Here is an 18,760-nt window from a genome sequence, read left to right on the forward strand (position 1 = left end):
TTTTTTAAACCAACAGAGGTTAAAAACCTCACTGCAGTAGAAGAACATGTACAATTAATTATTACAGTACTGTTGACAAGTGGTGGCTAAGCCATCATAACTTTATTGGTTGCTATTGGTTGGCCATAGAATATCCCCAACTAAAGAAGGCATCCCTTCTGTGCTTTAACAAACGTTAATTTTCCAATATATTATTTCTTCTTTTCCCACAGTGAGTTATTAAACATACAATAAGAAAAAAATCATTGATTTTCTGTCCCTAGCAATATTCTGTAGGTCACATGAAATGCAGACCACACTGTTTACCTTTGCATTAACTTGAATTTTGAAATATTTGAAGGAAAACATCCTGTGGCTGTTTTCATTTTCAGAATAGGTTTGTTTTCATTGATAAAAGGCAATCTGCTTTTAATTCACTGTGGAATGCTGAATATTAGTTTTGCATAGTGGACATGTAGTCAAGACATTTGTTTAATTCTTTCTGCCCACTGAGATTTTATGTTCCATTACTATGCTTCCCCATATATTTTTCAGAATAAGATGAGCGTACTTTTCTATTTAAAGAGAGTTTGCATAGATTTCAGTCAAGTACAATAAAATTGTGCCAAGTGTTTAGCAAGTGGCACTCTAACTTGAGTTCTTATGATGTAGCTGTCAATATTGCTATAGTGATGATTGCTAATAAGCAAATCAGATTTATGGTAGTTGCAGAGTGAGTTGGCAAGAGTCACCACCTACATGACACAAGACTTACTCCTTTCCTAATTTATGAAAATGTTATAGGGCTTACCATGTTACTGTAAGACAAAAAGCAGTAGGTGAGCAGTTCTTATTTGTGCACCTCTGCTGAAATATTTTTAATCCATTTTAATATTGCTGCAGCTGGCACCATTGCTATCAACAGGTGATAAATTCTATTGTAAAAATTGTAATGGATGTTGCCATGCAACTTTAACTAGACTTTATATTGTTGGTGCTTAGTTACAGCTGTTGAAAGATGGAACCTGTATTTTATAGGTTTTGACTAAGTTTTTGTGCACTTCCTGTACACAGTTGTGTACTGTCTGCAACGAATATATTTGCCAGCCATTAATAAAATTGAGAAACACGTGGCAGATCTGTTGTCTAATGTTACTTTAAACTGGTATTTCCAGCTGTGATTGCATTTTGAAGTGTTCCTTACAGCATATTTACCTGAACTGTTGAGGGAGGCTTGGTTCATTAGTGTGCTTCAGCACGCTGAAGTTATAAATCAGAAGCTAATCCTAAAAATGCTGTTCGTTACAAGCAGGAAACTGACTTGGGAACTGACAAACGTCTTAACTGTTATCTTCAGCTTACTGCTAACATGCGTTTAAGTAACTTAGGTTAAGATAGGCAGGATAAATAAGTTAATATGTATTAATGTTTTTCCAGTGTTAGAGAAATTATATGTGTCATTTGTGCTGTTTCTTCAGAAAAGGGGACATTGGTCCACCTGTGAACACCTTCGTCATAACCGCAGTTGGTTTTGTTGCCTTTGCACTAGTGCTAACAGATATCGACTAACTTATTGTAGCATCTCATTTAGTTTTTCTTCCAATAAGTCTTTAGTATATAGAACATAGAAAAAAACCCACTGTGTTTTAAACACTGAGAATGACAGAATTCTGCTCCAGCATAATGGAACGGTCTACTACAAGCAGTGATCTGGAGTGCCATCTTGCCTTAAGTCAAAATACTTATTATTTTTTCTAAATAATAAAGTCTATGTGCTTCAAAATTCAGTGACTGTCAGATTGGGGCGGGGGGGGGGGGGGGGGAATTAAACTGAAACTGCAAAAAACTTTTTTCTTTGAATGAAGAATAGAGTACCAGTATACATTATTGTCAGAGTTCAAATTGAGCATGTGCTTCTGACTTGCAGAAATACCAACAAATATTTGCAGATGACAAATACATCCTCTATTTTTTGCTTCAGGATACAATCTTCACATAGTAGCATAGTTTTCCTTTTTTTGCACTGAGCTCTAATCTGTGGTACTTGCAAAAAGCACCACCTTTTCCTACTGAGTTCTGTATTTTCACCTGGTACTCCAATCCTGTCATGTTTGAATCATGCAGATGCTTGTCTGCAAAGAGGATTCTGCACAGTAAATTTTGAGTATATGGTGGTCTTCAAAGTTTGTTGGGGCCATGCCACATCTCTGAGTCTCCAGATTACTGAAAAGCTTCCCACAATTTCCAAGTGTGTTGAGAAATTTCTTCTAGACCAGAAATGTAAGCCATTTCTAGCTCTTAGAAGTTCTTCTTTTTTTTTTTTTGCTAATGTAAGGCCTGGTGAGCTTATTTTGGATTGCTTCATGTTCAGGAACCAGCTTTGTCTTGTTTGGAATTTAAAAGGAATTTGAAGGCTTTAAGAAACAGGATCTTGGGCAGCTCATGCACAGCCATAGAGAGACATGCCAGGATTTCACTGAGCAGCCTGGTGCACAGTATGATTCTGGTCATTAAAAGTCTAAGCTGCCTGATGAAAACAGCTGTACTTAACATGATTTTGGAGGGATGACATTAGTGCTGTCTAGCTTCAGGTCCAGATATTTTTAACGGATGCCTAAAGGCTGTTACGCTACAGTTAAAGTTCTGGGGGTTATTTCAGGGGTAAGTGAATTTAATGTCTATGGCTCTTTACCTATATGGCTCAGATGAATTTGGGATTGGGGAACCAGCTAAAACACTAACAGTAATAAGAAAAGGGTTTTGGTGATTTATCAAATGAGACTTCCACTTCTTCACGTGTGAGAAGATTCTGTTTCACCTCCCAAACTCCTCTGTGAATTCACTGGATCTATGGTGCAGGACTAAGGAAGTCCTTGGGCAAGAAAGACATGAGAAATAGGTAGAAAGCTATTTCTGCCCAGGACATACAGGAGCAAAAAGGATGAAGTTACAGGACTGATTATGTATTACCTTTATTTCTTTCAAAACAGTGTAAACACATTTAAAAATCACATCAAAATAGCATTTCTCAGATTCATATCACCTTCTTTTCAAACTATGCAGGTGATGGCCTGAGATTAGTCTGTTTGTCAGTCCATGACCTCTCTCTCACTGGTAACCAAAAAAAGAGCAAGATAGGGTAGTCACAGTGCTTGTGTTGTTTTACATTCTTCTTTGTAGATTTACACTGAAAACATGTTTCACACCAACAGTCTGTGAAAGGCAGTTTATGAAAGGCTACTAACTTTGAGGCATTAACTAACAGCCAGTAAGTAATTATTTGGAGCATCAGGTTCTCCGGAGTATATCACTAGATGGTAATCTTTGGTTACAAGACACTAACACATACAAGACATGGTTACACAACCAATAAATGCATAACATTTATTCTAATGAATACACTTATTTATTAAGGAAACTTGATACTGCTAGTACTTTTTAAATGTGTGACAGTGAAAGAAAGGAAGATGTAATTTCTGAATCGAGAAGAACTTTTGATTAAACACATCTGCGTCTGAGGAGGAAGAGTCATATCTGTATTTTCTAACTTGGAAAAATAGAATGGTTTCTATTTTAGCTGACAATCCTAAATGTACAGTTGTGATCTTTGCCTCTATTTGAAAAAAATCTACTTTCTAGTGGAAAACATATAAAAACAAAACCTCTGTATTCTCCGTGGATTTAATCTGAGGAAATGCACTAAATCATGAAAAGGGCCTGATGCAAAGTCTCTTGCAGTTTAATTGAAGACTTTCCGTTAACTTCAAAGGCTTTGGATCAAGCACAGAATAGTTGCTCTCTTTCGTTTGGGCTTTGGGGGATTTTTCCACAACCTCTCCCTTCTTGCCCCACCCCCCCAGATCCCCCCTGAAGAATTCTACTCACTACAAAGACATCCCGATTAGGATAGATGTTATTATTGATATAAAACTTCTGTTTCTGTTGTTAGTGCCTTTAATAGCAGCATAACTAGATAATTACTTGTGTGGATTTTTAACATTCTTTGCTTATGAAAATACTTTGTTTGCAATCCATAAACCATAGGGAGAGGACTACTGTATGAATCAGTCTTTTGTGTAATACTGATGTGATAGTCCATCAGCTTTGTATAATGTGCTTATCATTAATTCTTTGCACTTTGCTGTTCTGTGGTTTGATTTTTGGCAACGTGGGGACAAATGGCTGGTGTTTTTGAGGGACCCATGAAAAACTTCATTCTCTTTTTTTAACCTGAATTCTGGTTGTTACACCCTTCTTGAATTAGAAATCATGTATAGACAAGCAGAGCATAATTATAAGAAGAATATGTGATAATGTAATAGCTTAATGATCGCCTACCTGGACTCTGTTAACAATCTCCACATCACACAACCCCACCCCCCACCCCAGTCCTTCTTTCTAAGTATCAATTATTGGAAACATTTTTACCAACTTTACTTACTTCTGCTTCAGAATGAATGTTTTGCCTTGTGCCTACAAAGATGTTTCCATTCTCCAACAATGTGTTTATGCTGAGAATAGTAAAATAGTAATACTCCATTTATTTTCCTACATGTTAAAATGTTATGTTCCTTTCTTATTTCAGTATGGAAATAAAGGTATTCATTTGCATGTCAGATACCAGATACACTTTTCTGTATGTAGTAGTTGCATCTGTCAACATCTTACGTTTTTGGAAATGTGTTGCATTGATTTAATAGCACAGTTTCCTGTAACACAGGCTAAAATAATTGGCTTGATGCTGGGAATCAGTGTTGCAGAGTTGAATTCTTTTTGTCCTGAGTATTTTTACTCTGTTTAAGTGGAAGTTACACTGAATGTATGAAGCCACTGTTTTGTGAGAATTTTCCATGTCAAACACCAGATGTTAATGTTAAACAAGAATGTTTGTGGTCTTCCTAAGACTACTGATGAAGTGAAGAATTTTGCATTCAGTGATGAATATCACATTCAGGTGTAAATACTTTCTCTGTGTGACTGATTGGTTTTTGTTCTCTTTTCCTGAAGGTTCCTCATCTTCCAGATTTGATCACTTGAACTGCAAGCTGTTTAGCATGTCTTTTATATATACACTCCTCTATATTTTAGAGCCTAGAATCCATTGCTATGGCTGCAACCAAAGTTTTATGTCAATATAAAACTAAGTCTGTCAACTTTTAAGAAATCTTTCTCCACTCTTCTCCCACCTACTTCTCCACCTGATTGTCCGTCTGTCTGCTAGCCCAGCCAGTATCAGTCCCTTCCCAGGCTCCCAATGGGAGAGTTCAGGCTCCTGTCTATGCTATGTTCTGTCCATTGCCCTCCCACCTTTGGCTAGCCATTCCTTCCCCACACACACACACACACACTCTTTCCCTTACTTTTTCTAGGTCAATTTGTAGCTCTCTTCTCCATCAGCCCCTTTGCATTCAAACTAGGGTGCCACACGTGGGCTTCAGTAGGGTCACCATTTGAGAGCAAGGAGATAGACTAGACAAAAGTTACCATCATCTTCAACAGCAGAGTAGCAAATGTAGTGATCTCAGTTTAATTACAGCTTGGATTTTGTCGATTTTGGAAAGAATCTTTTTAAAGTTCAGTATTGAAATAAATTGCTAGTAACTTTGGCAGTTTTTCACAGAGATACTATGTTTATCTCTGACATAAAAAAGCTGTCTCCTGTCAAATTTTAAATTACTAGTCCAGGGATCTTTCTACCACTCAGTTACATTCCTATGAAGCTGTATTACTTAATTTTGTTGCCTGGCTGAACTGATTGTTCAAGATTCTTAAAGCGTGTTCCTGTCCCTTAGACAAGGCTCAATCTCAAAAGTGGTGTGATTGCTTTTGATTTGATTATGCTCATTTCACTTATTTGGTGTGTCAGACCAGAATGTGGGCAGGCATATTGTTGTCAATAAAGCTCAGAGGGAGTCGATTCACATTTTTGTAAGTGATATTTGGCTTGGTTCACCTAGGTAATTCAGACACAATAAACACACTTGCAAGAGCATAAATGGACAGAAAGATAGGTGGGGAAGAGCAATGTTTTTAAGCTCAGATATGTCTGTGGTAGTGACGTTTTGATGCATGGGGCTTCACATGCACATGGCTGTGTTTTTTCAGTCCCAGAAAGATTTATATCACAACACTCATGAAAGACAAGCAACTCTCAACTTTAAGTGATGTATGTAAATATCTTACTGGATATGAGCTGTCATGGGAACAATAGAGGAAGAAGTTAGAGGTAGTCTTGTTTTGATGCTATCCTTGAAGAAAATGCAGAAAAAATATGTTGCATAACAAGAGGTTCTCAAGGTATGCTGGTTGGTTTGGCGCTTTTTTTTTTTTTTTTTTCTTAAATAAAGGAAGGCCAAGTTACTGATGTCCAGAATCTCCTTGGTATTCTTCTCCAAAATATTATTCAGACTTGTATACAATGCCCAAGAGGCAAGAGGTCCAGAATCTCAATGCATGGATGACAGTGTGGTATAGAAAGGAGAGATTTAGGTGTTTGGGGAACCTTTGGGGCAAGAGGAAGCTGTGCAGGAAAGATGAGCTGCATCACAATCAAAATTGTGCTAGGCTGCTGGCACTGAAAATTTTAAAGGTCATAAAAAAGTACTTAAACTAAAGGCAGGAGGAAGAAGACAATGTGCATGGAGGAACATCTGATTCACAATGACGTGACCGACAGGGGGCATGTGGCTACTTTTCAGGATGTTTCTTAAAGGCCAAGGAGGGAACAGCTTGATCCAATAAATAATGAAGGTAAATCAGGCTGCCTACAGTGCCAGTTGATTGGCACCTCCAATACTAAGTTACAGAGAAAAGGTGTAAGTTATGAATGTTTCCATACCAATCCTTGAACTGAAAAAATTAATGGGGGGAGATGAGAATACCTGACATATAATGTCATCACAGTTCTAATAGATATCCTCCTTCCACCAGGTCTTCAAGATAATTAATGAAAGGCATCATCTTTACAGGGATAATGGGGTAGGATGTATGTGCATGAGAGTGGTGCTGTGTTGTCAAGCACTGTATTTTAAGTCTAACAGCACAAATATTTTACAAGAAAAGAGAAGCACTAAGAAGCCTTTTGTATGGGAGTTCCAACTGTCATAAAAGTTTGGTACCAGTAATGTGCTACAGCTTCCAGTCAGAATGATTATGGTGGACAGAAAATGTTAGATGAGATTAGAGAAGCTACAAATTTAGGACAGATATTAATAGTGAGAGTTTTCAGTGACCCTTAATTCATTTGGGTACTAAAGAGAGAATCTTTGAATTGCATCCTTTATGTATCTATAGGGAAAGTAATCATTTTATAAAGTTGATCCACATGAAGGGGTAGCGAGAAGGCTATCCTTAACCAAATGAGAAAGGAAAATGTTTTCCCTGTCTTGCCATCTGTCTATCTGCTAATCCTCTAACTATTGGTACCCATTGAGCAATTTCAACCAAGGTTACTGGAGGTGGTTATAAAAGCATTAACTTCCAAGAGGTTGTTTTTTGTGTGAGAAACCAAGATCAGTGTGCCATTGGGGGAAAGGTGGCCATAGTTTATTACCTCTTGATCTTGTTTTGAGAAGCACCATAGAGTTGGCACAGAAGATAAGTGCAAGGAGAGACAACATAAGGTAGGACATACATAAGTTGGAATCCTTCATTATTTTGGTTGCTTAGAGAACTTAAGTGTTAAGATGTCTTTAATGTTACATGAACAATTGTAATCACTTATGTTAAAGACTGATAGCTACTCACATGTTACTAACTGGAAAAGCTCTTTCTGTATATATGCTTTGTACTGGGACTCAGAATTGCATTACAGAATCAGAAAAAAATAAATCTGACATTCCTGATATTTCTAAAAATGAAAAACAGCTGCTACTGTCTTTTGCTCTTTTTATTTTTATAAATGAAACTCTATCAGTTTTTCATATAAAAATTTTTATCATATAAAAATAAAATACAAAACCATTTGATTTCTTCCCCCCTTTTCTATCCAGATCAGTTTTTAAAGTGCTGCAGCTGAGAATTAAGAAATTGAGATATATAAAAATAAAAGCTTAAAAAAAAAAAAAAAAAAGTTATGGAATTAGGAGGGCTCTTTGAGCTCAATATGAAGCCCATCAGTCTGTTAAAACTGGAAAAACAGATGAAAAGTGCTGGAGGCACTATTGCTTGAACTTTTTAAAACTTAACTGTAGAAGGAGAAAAATTATATGTTCTTGAATTACTGGAATTCTGTTTAAGGGAAAATCTCGTCTACTGGGATGTCAATGAACGTAGCTGCTAAGACCAGCCACGTTAAAAAGTTACAGCATGGTAAAATGAGAGCATAAGTTTACAGCACGTTGCCCCTCTATGGCAAGATTACTAGGTAAGAGAAAGTATGGGAAACATGAGGTAACTAGTCACTTAGTAGAAGTATAACAGCATTAAATTTAAAGGGTGATGGTCTAGTTTTCTTGGGTTTGGAATACAAATAACTGCATGATGATTTAAATGGTTGAGTGATTACACATTAGGAAAATGCTGCATGCCAGACTTCAGTAATAATAATGTAATGGCCCAGAAGATGCCCAAGAGCCTCTAAGCATAAAGGTGACTGTTCTGTGTGCCATATGGTGAAATACCTGCTATAAAATGTGAACATCCAAGGTTTCCATTTATTTTACATCCATCATCTGCTGATATGCTCAAGTAATATCAGGGCTTCCATATATATCTGACATGTGTTTATCATTAGAGTAAGTTTCGAATGCATATATTCCCTCAATAGACTTAATGATGGAAAATCTACATTTTGGTGCCAAAGAACTGGTATGTTTATCTCAGATGTTTTAATAGTTTTTCAGTGAACAGAATTTGTATTTCCATTGTCTTTTTCAGAAAGTGGCTGAAAAACATATAGATTAAAAGAAATCTGTTTTCAATTCTGCACGAAAATTACAATGTGGTATGCCAAGAAATTGTCTTGTTTTGAATAGCATATTATAACATGGCCTACCCCTGGTTAGTGTGTGCAGCATTTGTGAAGTCTTTAAGTCGTCTGTGCCTCCAGATCCCTGGCTCTCATATTTAGTTCCTTCAGCAGTGCTCTGACTTTAAGTACATCTCTCCCGAGAGTTTTATCCAAAGACATTGACCTAACAGTACTTTAGTTATATATAGTTATGTTCCCTGATGGTAACGCTTGTAAATGTGAAGGTCTGAGCAAGACAGGGTTTGTTGGCAGGGATAAATCCTTTACTTTTACGTTATAAATTATCTGAAATATACCTGGTTAAATTGGAGATTGTTTTTCAAACGTTAGCTAGTTTTGAAGCTTTACATCTGTTTTAAATTTGAAAATCTGAACTGTGTCTACTTTCTCTATTACAAACTGTCTTTCATATGTGCTTATACATACAGTGCTGTATCAGGCTGCATCTGACAAGTGATAATTTCAGGTTTGAGCATCTGTTTTACAGTGAAATATTGTAAGGATGCCTCAAGATTACATCCCTGAAAGTTCATTACAGAGTTTTGTCACCAAATTGGCTTCATAAGGAGACTGGTGGATATCTCAGTTCTGAAACTTCTCAGGTTTGTCCAAGGCAGAATACTGTGAACTTCTTGGTCTATTAAATAGTTTTAATAATGTGGAGCTCATCCCTATATCTCACCAATTTATTTGCTACCATCTGCTTCCACTCAGTCTTTGGACATGCCCATGGTGCGCAGCTGGATCTTGAGGCTCAGATGCATTCAGATCATAGTGAACTCGGACAGTTCTGTTTCCTACTCGGCTTGCAGCACTGCCTGAGTGTTGTTGGTCTACTTTGTGTTTCTGCTCTCTTTTCTATAAGAAATAAGTACAAGTAATCAATTTTTAAAATTTTGTTTTCCCAAATAGTTGTTGTTTCAGATTTCAAGATTGGCCAGCTTAACTCCCTGTTTGGAGTTAATAAACAACTGCCTATTTTGAGTCTCCAGATCCTGATTCTAGATGGCCAGTTACAGGGAAATGATCTGTCAGCTTCATTTTTCTGCAAAAGTCAGTTGTGGTTTCAGATCTGATATATAGTGGTTGTCAAACTAATTTATATATGACCTTTCCTCCAAATTTCATTACATTCTCTGAAGAAGTCTATGTGAATTTTGTGGCAAAGACCTTTCTCTTTGTATTGTTCACAGCTACTGCCTGTTGTCTGAGAGGCATTTTGTTTCTCTTCCCCCTGAAGTACATTTTTTGCTTCAGGGTTTCTATTTCATCATATTTTGCTTTCCAGTTTACTTTCTCAATATGATTCTGTTTCACCTGATTTGGGGTGGAGGATGCGGGGGTTGTTTGGGGTTTTTTGTGGGTTTGGGGTGTTGTTGGGTTTTTTTGTTTTGTTGTTTTTTTTTTTTAGTGGCATCTATTGTACTGTGCTGTGTGCCAAATTTTTTAAATCAGTTTGGCAAGACATATTTTGTAGTGATATAGTGCCTCAACTGTTCAAATGTCAAAATATATGAAACTCATATATTTTATACAAAACTATATGTAAAAAGCAAAAACATGTAGACTTTATACTGTTATGTTTCATGTATTTGATTTTACTTTGCTATAAGCCAGAACTGTACATATTTTATACTGATTAATTGTACTGGATATATAATTTTTTAAGAATCTAATATGGGGAGTAATCTCTTCACAACTGCTTTCCACTGGGGATTTGTCCACATCATAGATACATTTGTCCATCACAGCTGTGTGGGGGAGCACAACATGGTGCTCACTTTATGTCCTCTTTCACAAATTTAAGAAGTTAACATTTTTTCTTAAAAAATGCATGCATTGTTTGTGTGGGATGCCAGAATGAGAGGATTATAGCCACATATTCTGACTAGCCCTGGAAGAAGTGAAGAAGAGTTAGCAGCATTTGACTTTTCCGACGATCTTGCTGTTTCAGCTTACACGTAGAGTTGACCCTGTTCTCCATGAGGAGATGATAAGGAATCCATGCCTGCTTTATTCGGGATTTTTTGATCTGACTTTTCTTTATTGAAACAATCATAGGAATTATTTTATGTGTAAAGAGAAGAAGGAAAGAATTAGTAGAAGATTAAGTACATAATTTGTACTTGGGCAGGTCTGGGGTTTATGCCAAGCTTTGCTGTAGATCACTGTAGTAGTTTGGGATGAAACACTGTATTTCTCTTTGACAATTTCCGAATCTCAAAAATAAGCATTTACCTCACACTTGTATGGTTGGCTAAATTAGTTGTGACAGGTTAATCTGGAGAAACTCTATTGACTCTTTATACTCCAATTAAATATGGTCTTCTAACACATGTAAAGTGCTAGGCTACTTAAAGGGCCTTTAAACTTTTTCAAATGCTTGGATAGTAGGTATTTTTTAATCATGCATGCAGCAAAGAACACCAAAAAGCTAGTTTTGTTTGAATTTATGGCCTATTTTGAAATTCTTATTTTAAAAGAAGAGGAGACAACGATAGAAACAAATTTATACTTCATACTCCTTTCTGATAAAAGACAAGCCAAACTGGATGTGTGAAGGTAATTCCAAGTGAAAATATTATGGGGAAAAAATAGCTTTGGTCCAGACATACAAATGAAGTTAAGGCAGTGTAAGCACATTGATAGTATTTAGAAGAATCTCATGCTTCTTCCTGATGCTGGGTTCAAGAGTCTGCAGAAACCAGTGATGAGTTGACAGTCAGTGCTACTGCCCATCAGTGCAAGGTGAGCTAGATTCTCCAGACCTTTACCTTCTATTGTATGCAGTTCTGCAGATGAGTGAAGAGATAGTCCAGAGTACCCTATGTTGCCATGGGTCTTCAACTTCCATAATGCTTGCAAGATAAAGTAAATATCCAAATATTTTCATGGTTGAATTACTGTAATAACAGAAAACAGTGTAAACCAATATAAAATGTGGCAAGTGTTGAAAAGACTAATAAACAAGAAGCCAAGGGGGACTGGAGGTTTACTTGTGTATCTTGATGTTTTGTAAGACATTGTTCAGTTTTTCTTCTGTTGTTCTATTACAAGACATTATTGTGCTGAGTTTTTTTGCAAAGGCTTTAGATCTGTTAGGACATACATTTTAGCTTCAATTGAAAATTTTTCATCAGTCTATTTTAAAAATTGTATATAGTCCTATGCAAAAAAATCTGTTGAAACTTGCATGATTTCCTGACGTGCATACAGAAGTAATTGCCATAAGAACTTCTCACCTGTCTTGCTATTAAGCTTGCATAGCTACTTCTTCACAACACCTGTACCATCATTTTGATGTTACATGGAAAATTGGGAAAGCTTGAGTAAAAACTGAGTAAAAGTTGATTATAAATCTGACAGATTTTGGCTATCCATTTCCAGTGCAGAGCCTGAAGCATTTAGTGCTGATGTTTCTCTCCTTTGAATACTATGGGATTGCTCTCTGTTATTTCTGTATTTGGGAGAACAAATTTGGGAGAACAAAGAACTCTCTTAAACTCTTGCCAAATCCAGCAGAGACCTGCATTCCCTAGTTGATCCGTCCTCCTCTTATCAAGGTGAGCGTATCAGGTTTGCATGGCAAGGTTTTGGTAGTGGGAGAGCTACAGGGGTGGCTTCTGTAAGAAGCTGCTGGAAGCTTCCTCTGTGTCAGACAAAGCCAATGCCAGCCGGCTCCAAGACAGACCCACTGCTGGCAGAGGCTGAGCCCATCAGCAACAGTGGTAGCGCCTCTGGGATAACATATTCAAGAAGGGGAAAAAATCTTCAACTGCAGCCAGAGAGAGGACTTGAGAATATGTGAGAGGAACAGCCCTGCAGACACCAAGGTCAGTGAAGAAGGAGGGCAAGAGGTGCTCCAGGCGCCGGAGCAGAGATTCCTCTGCAGCCCGTGGTTAAGACCATGGTGAGGCAGGCTGTCCTCCTGCAGCCCGTGGAGGACCCCATGCTGGAGCAGGTGGATGCCCAAAAGAGGCTGTGACCCCGTGGGAAACCCATGCTGGGGGAGGCTCCTGGCAGGACCTGTGGACACAGGAGCCCATGCTGGAGCAGGTTTACTGGCAGGACTTGTGACGCTGTAGAGGACCTGTGCTGGAGCTGTCTGTTCCTGAAGGACTGCACCCTGTGGAAGGGACCCACACTGGAGCAGTTCGTGAAGAACTGCAGCCCGTGGGAAGGAGTCGTGTTGGAGAGGTTCATGGAGGACTGTCTCCCATGGGAGGGACCCCATGCTGGAGCAGGGGAAGAGTGTGAGGAGTCCTCCCCCTGAGGAGGAAGGATCGGCAGAGACAATGTGCCCCTCTCCAGCTGAGGGAGTTATGGAGCAGCTTTATTGGGCACCTAGCATCCAGCCAGGGTCAACCCACTACAGTCAGTAAACAATATCTTGCTGTCAGGAGCTGAGAGATGACAGTGCTGCCATGAGTGATACCAATAACCAATTGCCTTTCATACCAAAATCTTCACCATGTCTGATGGCCACAGATCACATACTGTATGTCTTACAGACATAAAGGAAGAGGGAGAACTAGCAGCATTTCACAGTCAGAAAGTAACTTTTCTCAAGGGTCTTATTCCAATGCAGTATGAGATCATGGGATGGACTTGGGTGGCAGCCATGTTCTGGCACCTTCAGCCACCCTGTGACTCCACATTAACCACGTCTGCTATTATGAAGGACAGCTGTAACTAGTTAGAGCTCTGGGAAGAATGTGTGGATTAACAGGTTTTCTGGTTTTTTTTTTTAGTAGAGAGACAGCTCTTCTCCTAAGCTGCTACAAAGGGTATTGCAATGACATCTTGTTTTGGCCCAGAATTGGGGTTTTGGTTTGGTTTTTTTTTTTTTTAATGCTTACTCTGGTTAGCATTATATCTGCCATTTTTTTGCTTACAATCAGGCTGTTGTTACACTTGATATTAAACTGCACTTCCAGTTAGTTTAGCAACTTGAGTATGACATGCTTCAAGGTTACTTTTTGTGTCATGGCTTTTGCCATGTACTGCATACTTGTCAGTGCGGTTTCTGACTGTCTCCATTTGAATGTCATTTTAAATAACTGAGAGATGATGTAAAGTGACAGATGCAGGGCCACCAAGCATTACCAGTTCGGTAGCATTGTCCTGTGACCCAGTTGAAATTCTAGTGGTAGTCTTTGTAGTAGTATACTCTTCTAGTAGCAGTTTTGGTTTTGGTGAGACCTGTAACAAGGCAATCCCCTTTTGTACAAAAGTCAATTGAAGAATAGAAGTATGACCTCTTTCTTTCTTATTATTGATTATAATTATAGCAGAGAGGGTACAAACAAAAGTAGACTTGAACAGGAAGAGTAATCAGAATGAAGCAATGGTCAGAAGCCTCCATTTCATGTTCCCAGGTTAATCCCAGGTTTCTGCCCTTTAATTCTTCCTGAAGCTCTACTGTCTCAAGCATGCTAACAAGGTATCCATTTCAACTCCTGCAATCACATCTGCCCCAAGGCCCTGAGACACTCAGTTTCTCATTCTCACTTTATCACCTGCATTGTATGAAGCAGGTACTACTCACACAACTTCTGCCTGACTTTTTTTTTACCCAGTGCTGCCAGCTCTCAGAGCAATTTCGTACTTCTTCTGACCCCTATTCCAGTACATCTCAAAACTTACATTGTGAATCTGTTTTTATCTTAGCAAGCTTGTAATGTCCATTCTCTTCCCAATCATTGCCACATTGTACAAAGTTTCTCTCCCTTATGTGGGGCACGCATGTGTGTTTGCACATGTGTCAGTTATACAACTGCTGCTTTATTATGCTATAACTGACAAGTTATGTTTTGAGGTTTGTGCATCTGTGTGCACATCCACCGTTCCGGATGAAGAATGATTGTTTATGCAGTTTGGGTTTCTTTTCATTTTAAGAGATTTGAAAATATAGAGATCAGTGCAGTTCATTCAGTTAAATGAACACATGGAGTTTAATGAAACATGTCAGTGATGATAGAGAGATGTCTTTAGCACCATATGCAGAATAATGCATCACTTACCAAGATGAAAAGTTTGATGAGACTCTGACTTTCAGGTGGTTCTGTACATAGCTTACAACTTCTCACTGAAAAGTGTGACTATACACTGCTCGGTTGCTTTGTTCACTTTGCAGCACCTCAGTTGCACACCGATTGAGGGAGAATGATCCTATGGAAAGTACTAGGACATTCTTGCATGGAAAAATGAATAGTGCAAAATAATACAAGAAGTAGCAGGAACATGTGAGAATAAATGTATGCAATTCCAGTGTCTGCATAATTAAACTCACGGCGGGCAGGAGGAGGGGGAAAGGGTGTTCTTCCTCTAAATACAGTTGACGTTTTTTCTGTTAAGTTTTATTTTCTGCCAAGGTTTTATATACTGGAAAATACTTGAGGAAAAATAAATTGAGCATTGGATGTGCAAAAAAAACAGAAAAATGGGAAATTTTAAAGAATGTGAATGTCATATGGTATGTTTGTTGGCTACTGTCTATCACCGTGAGCAGTGGTTGTGAAGTATTTTGCTATGAGGAAAAAATGTGGTTATTCCATATGGATTGGCATGTATATGCTTAAACCCTTTCTATAAATATTTGAATTAAAGGACACCAGATGTTGCACAGAAGCTGCTGCTGCTTTCTGAACTTCATGGTATATTCTTTCAAAACCCACAGGAAGTAGCTGAGGGAAAAAGTGTATTAATTAAGTTCAGAAATAGATTTTCCAGCTATAGAAAAATCGCCAAAGAAAATAGCGTTTGATCTTCAGAAATGTCAGCTTGCTGTCCCAGGAATCTGGTGGCAGCATGCAGCACTGTCACATGGGGATCAAAATTCAGATTTCAAGTTCTCAGGGCTAGGCTAGCCTGAAAGTAAGCCAGTTTGTGGCCCTTGGAAATGGACCCATCTTTTGACCCGTCTCCTCTGGCCAGTGTTCATAGTTCTGTAGACAGTCTACAGAGAAAAACATTTTTCCAGTTTTTCTTGACCTGAAGAAATAATGCTGTAATAGCAGAGACTTGAGGAGAAAGGAAAGTACTAGAATTCCCAGATGCTCTGCGCTTCAGACATGAAATATGAGCGACATACACGGAGTATATTTTGTATGCTCTAGAACTACGGCAAAAGAAATACAAATGGAGCTTGCTTTGCATTGGTTGAGGAACAAGATTTATGTTTTGCAAACCAATTAAATGTTTCTGCATTTAGAAGTACTGGCTCTGCTGTAGCTGTAGTGTCTTCTGCTCTGTTTCCTTCAGACCAAAGCACTGAAAGTGACTCTCCTGCACTATTAGTTGGCATGAAGTGTCCATCTATCTTTATGCAATGAATACAGAACTGTTTATACTAAGTGTCATAATTCTGCTGGAAGAAAATGTAAATACAAACAAGTAAGATTCCCCATGGAGCACTCTTAAGTCAAGCAAATCAGATACTTTAAACGTGTTGCTGATGTGTTAGGTAGTGTTTGTGTCGTGGTTTGATCCCAGCCAGCAGCTAAGCAATCAGCAGCTGCTCACTCACCCCTCCCCCACAGGATGAGGATAGCATCAGAAGAGCAAAAGTGAGAAAAACTCGTGGCTTGAGATAAACACAGTTCAATAAGTGAAGCAAAGCTGTGTGTGCAAGCAAAGGAGAATAAGGAATTTATTCACTACTTCCCATTGGCAGGCAGATGTTTAGCCACATGCTGGAAAGCAGGGCTTCATTTCATGTAACGGTTACTTGGGAAGACAAATGATGTAGCCACAAACATCCCACACTTCCTTTTCCTTTCCTTGAGCTCTTATTGCTGAGCACAACTTGATGTGGAATGGAATATCCTTTTGGTCAGTTTGGATCAGCTGTCCCAGGTGTGTTTCCTTCCCTCTGCCTGATTGTTCGGAGGGCAGGGTGAGAAGCAGAGAAGGCCTTGATGCTGTGCAAGCACTGCTCAGCAATAACTAAAACATTGGTGTGTTACCAACTCTACAATGTTTTAGTCTCAAATCCAAAGCACAGCACCATCTTGGCTGCTGTGAAGAAAGTTAACTCCATCCCAGGGCAGAGCCAGTACAGTCTCCACCCTTTATTCCCTGCCATTTACATACCTATGACTTGGGCTCCATCTGTTGCGGTGGTCACTCAGGACAGGAGAGGCAGCGTGTCATGTTGAGATATTGGGCACCAAAACCAGCTCAGAATGGGTCACAGGGCACTTGCCCGGTTCTTTACCAGGCTTATCTGTTGGTTTGGGTGGCTTCTGCTGTAGTACTTCCTGTAGCCCATAGCTCAAATCACAAGTAGCAACAATTTAAACATATAGCCATTATAGTACTACTAGGAGGTGTGTCTTTTCTCCTCTCCCAGAGAATTCCACTGCAGGCTTTAAGAAATCTTCCTGCTGAATTTGTGTTTCACAAGCCTGTTACACCTCCTTTCCATCTGCTCAAAAAAAAAAAAGAAGACAAAGCTGTGTTTGGAAGAGTCTTAGATACTTCTCATTTTGTTCTTCAAGCAGAATGATGACAAAAACCTGAAACTGAGTAGCTTTTACAATGTATCGTACCTGTGACTTCTGATATACAAAAGAGGAAGTCAGAAATTGAAGCAATTCCTACTTTTCTCCTTTTCCTTCAAATTAAAGCATGAAGATCATATTTGTTCTTTGAATTAGTCTAGCGTTTCAGTATTCTACCACATTAAATTCAAGGTTGTTTGTCTTTAAGATCATGTTAGACTTTGCCTCTCAACCACGTTTTTTTGTATATTCCTTCAATGCCTGTTATGTCATTTTGCATACTTTTATGGCATCCATACTGTTCTTCTTGCAAGCTGCTGTATTTCTTCGTGCAGAATGCCTTCTACCAATAGGATATTCTTTATTTAGGGGGTTCATGAATTTGCTTTGCACATGTAAGAAATAGTGAATGTGAAAGCAGCCTGTTAGCTCTGAAAGATGTGTCTGGTATGCTTTTAAAATAAAAATCATGTTATCCCTATTCAGTACCTGAGAAATACCAGATTTACATGTCTTACATTTTTGTGAATGTTTGGGCAGTCAGATTTTTCCTCATTTAGAATGACGGTAATACAGGAGAAATAAGAAATACTGAAATATTATAGTGTGATAAGCTTTTCCTCTTGTTCAGTTAATAGTCCAGAATCACATTAGTGTGCATTGTAGCATAACTGATACAGACCTGTATAAGTATTCACTGTTCTATTGACTTCATTCCTTTGAATTTATTTTGTATAGCCAAATTGTACTGCAACTGAGCGAGCAATTGCAAGACTTGCAACACACCCCATCTTGAAACCCAGATTTGTTGAACTTAAAGGTATGAAATATTATATTAACTTGTTTATAACTTCAGTAGCTTATCGGTGTGTTACCTTGTTCCTATATATTCCTGACATGAACAACCAGTATAAAAAGAAAAGTAAGAAACTGAAAAGCTTCTGTAATTACCTTAGCTAGCTGCAGTGAAACAAGCATCACAAGCTAGTAGTCATTTATATTGGTTGAAATGAGCTTATATGTGACAGTATGCTATATGACATTTAAGATACAGAGAGTAGGACAAACAGGGCTCATAATGGGAACTCTAAAAATTGAATGGATATAATGGAGTATCTCTAAATTAAATAGGACTGAACTGGCAATGAGCACAATAACATGCAGACACAAAGGTAAAAGGAGCATTACAACTGGCTTTCCAAAGGCAGCTATAAGGTTTTGCAAATGACTTCCTTAAACTTCCCTGGAAACTGTTCCCAGAATCCTTAGGGAATATTTCCTTGTTCTTTAGGTTATCTCCTGTTCC

At 38.3% G+C, this 18,760-nt stretch overlaps 1 protein-coding gene across 6 annotated transcripts in view; it reads left to right on the forward strand.

The window, feature by feature from the left end:
- Positions 1 to 18,760, forward strand: part of SRFBP1 (serum response factor binding protein 1) — an 88,763-nt gene that overhangs the window by 62,765 nt on the left and 7,238 nt on the right. For all 6 annotated transcript variants that reach the window (XM_087741389.1, XM_087741388.1, XM_087741390.1 and 3 more), the window contains one exon: positions 18,193 to 18,274. In XM_087741389.1, the coding sequence (XP_087597515.1) occupies positions 18,193 to 18,274 (82 nt within the window). The remainder of the gene's footprint in view (positions 1 to 18,192; positions 18,275 to 18,760) is intronic.

This window comes from Nipponia nippon, unplaced genomic scaffold (assembly GCF_047370975.1).
Source record: "Nipponia nippon isolate SJK-2023a ecotype South Korea unplaced genomic scaffold, ASM4737097v1 scaffold_8, whole genome shotgun sequence".
In the NCBI taxonomy this organism is placed as follows: Eukaryota; Metazoa; Chordata; class Aves; order Pelecaniformes; family Threskiornithidae; genus Nipponia; species Nipponia nippon.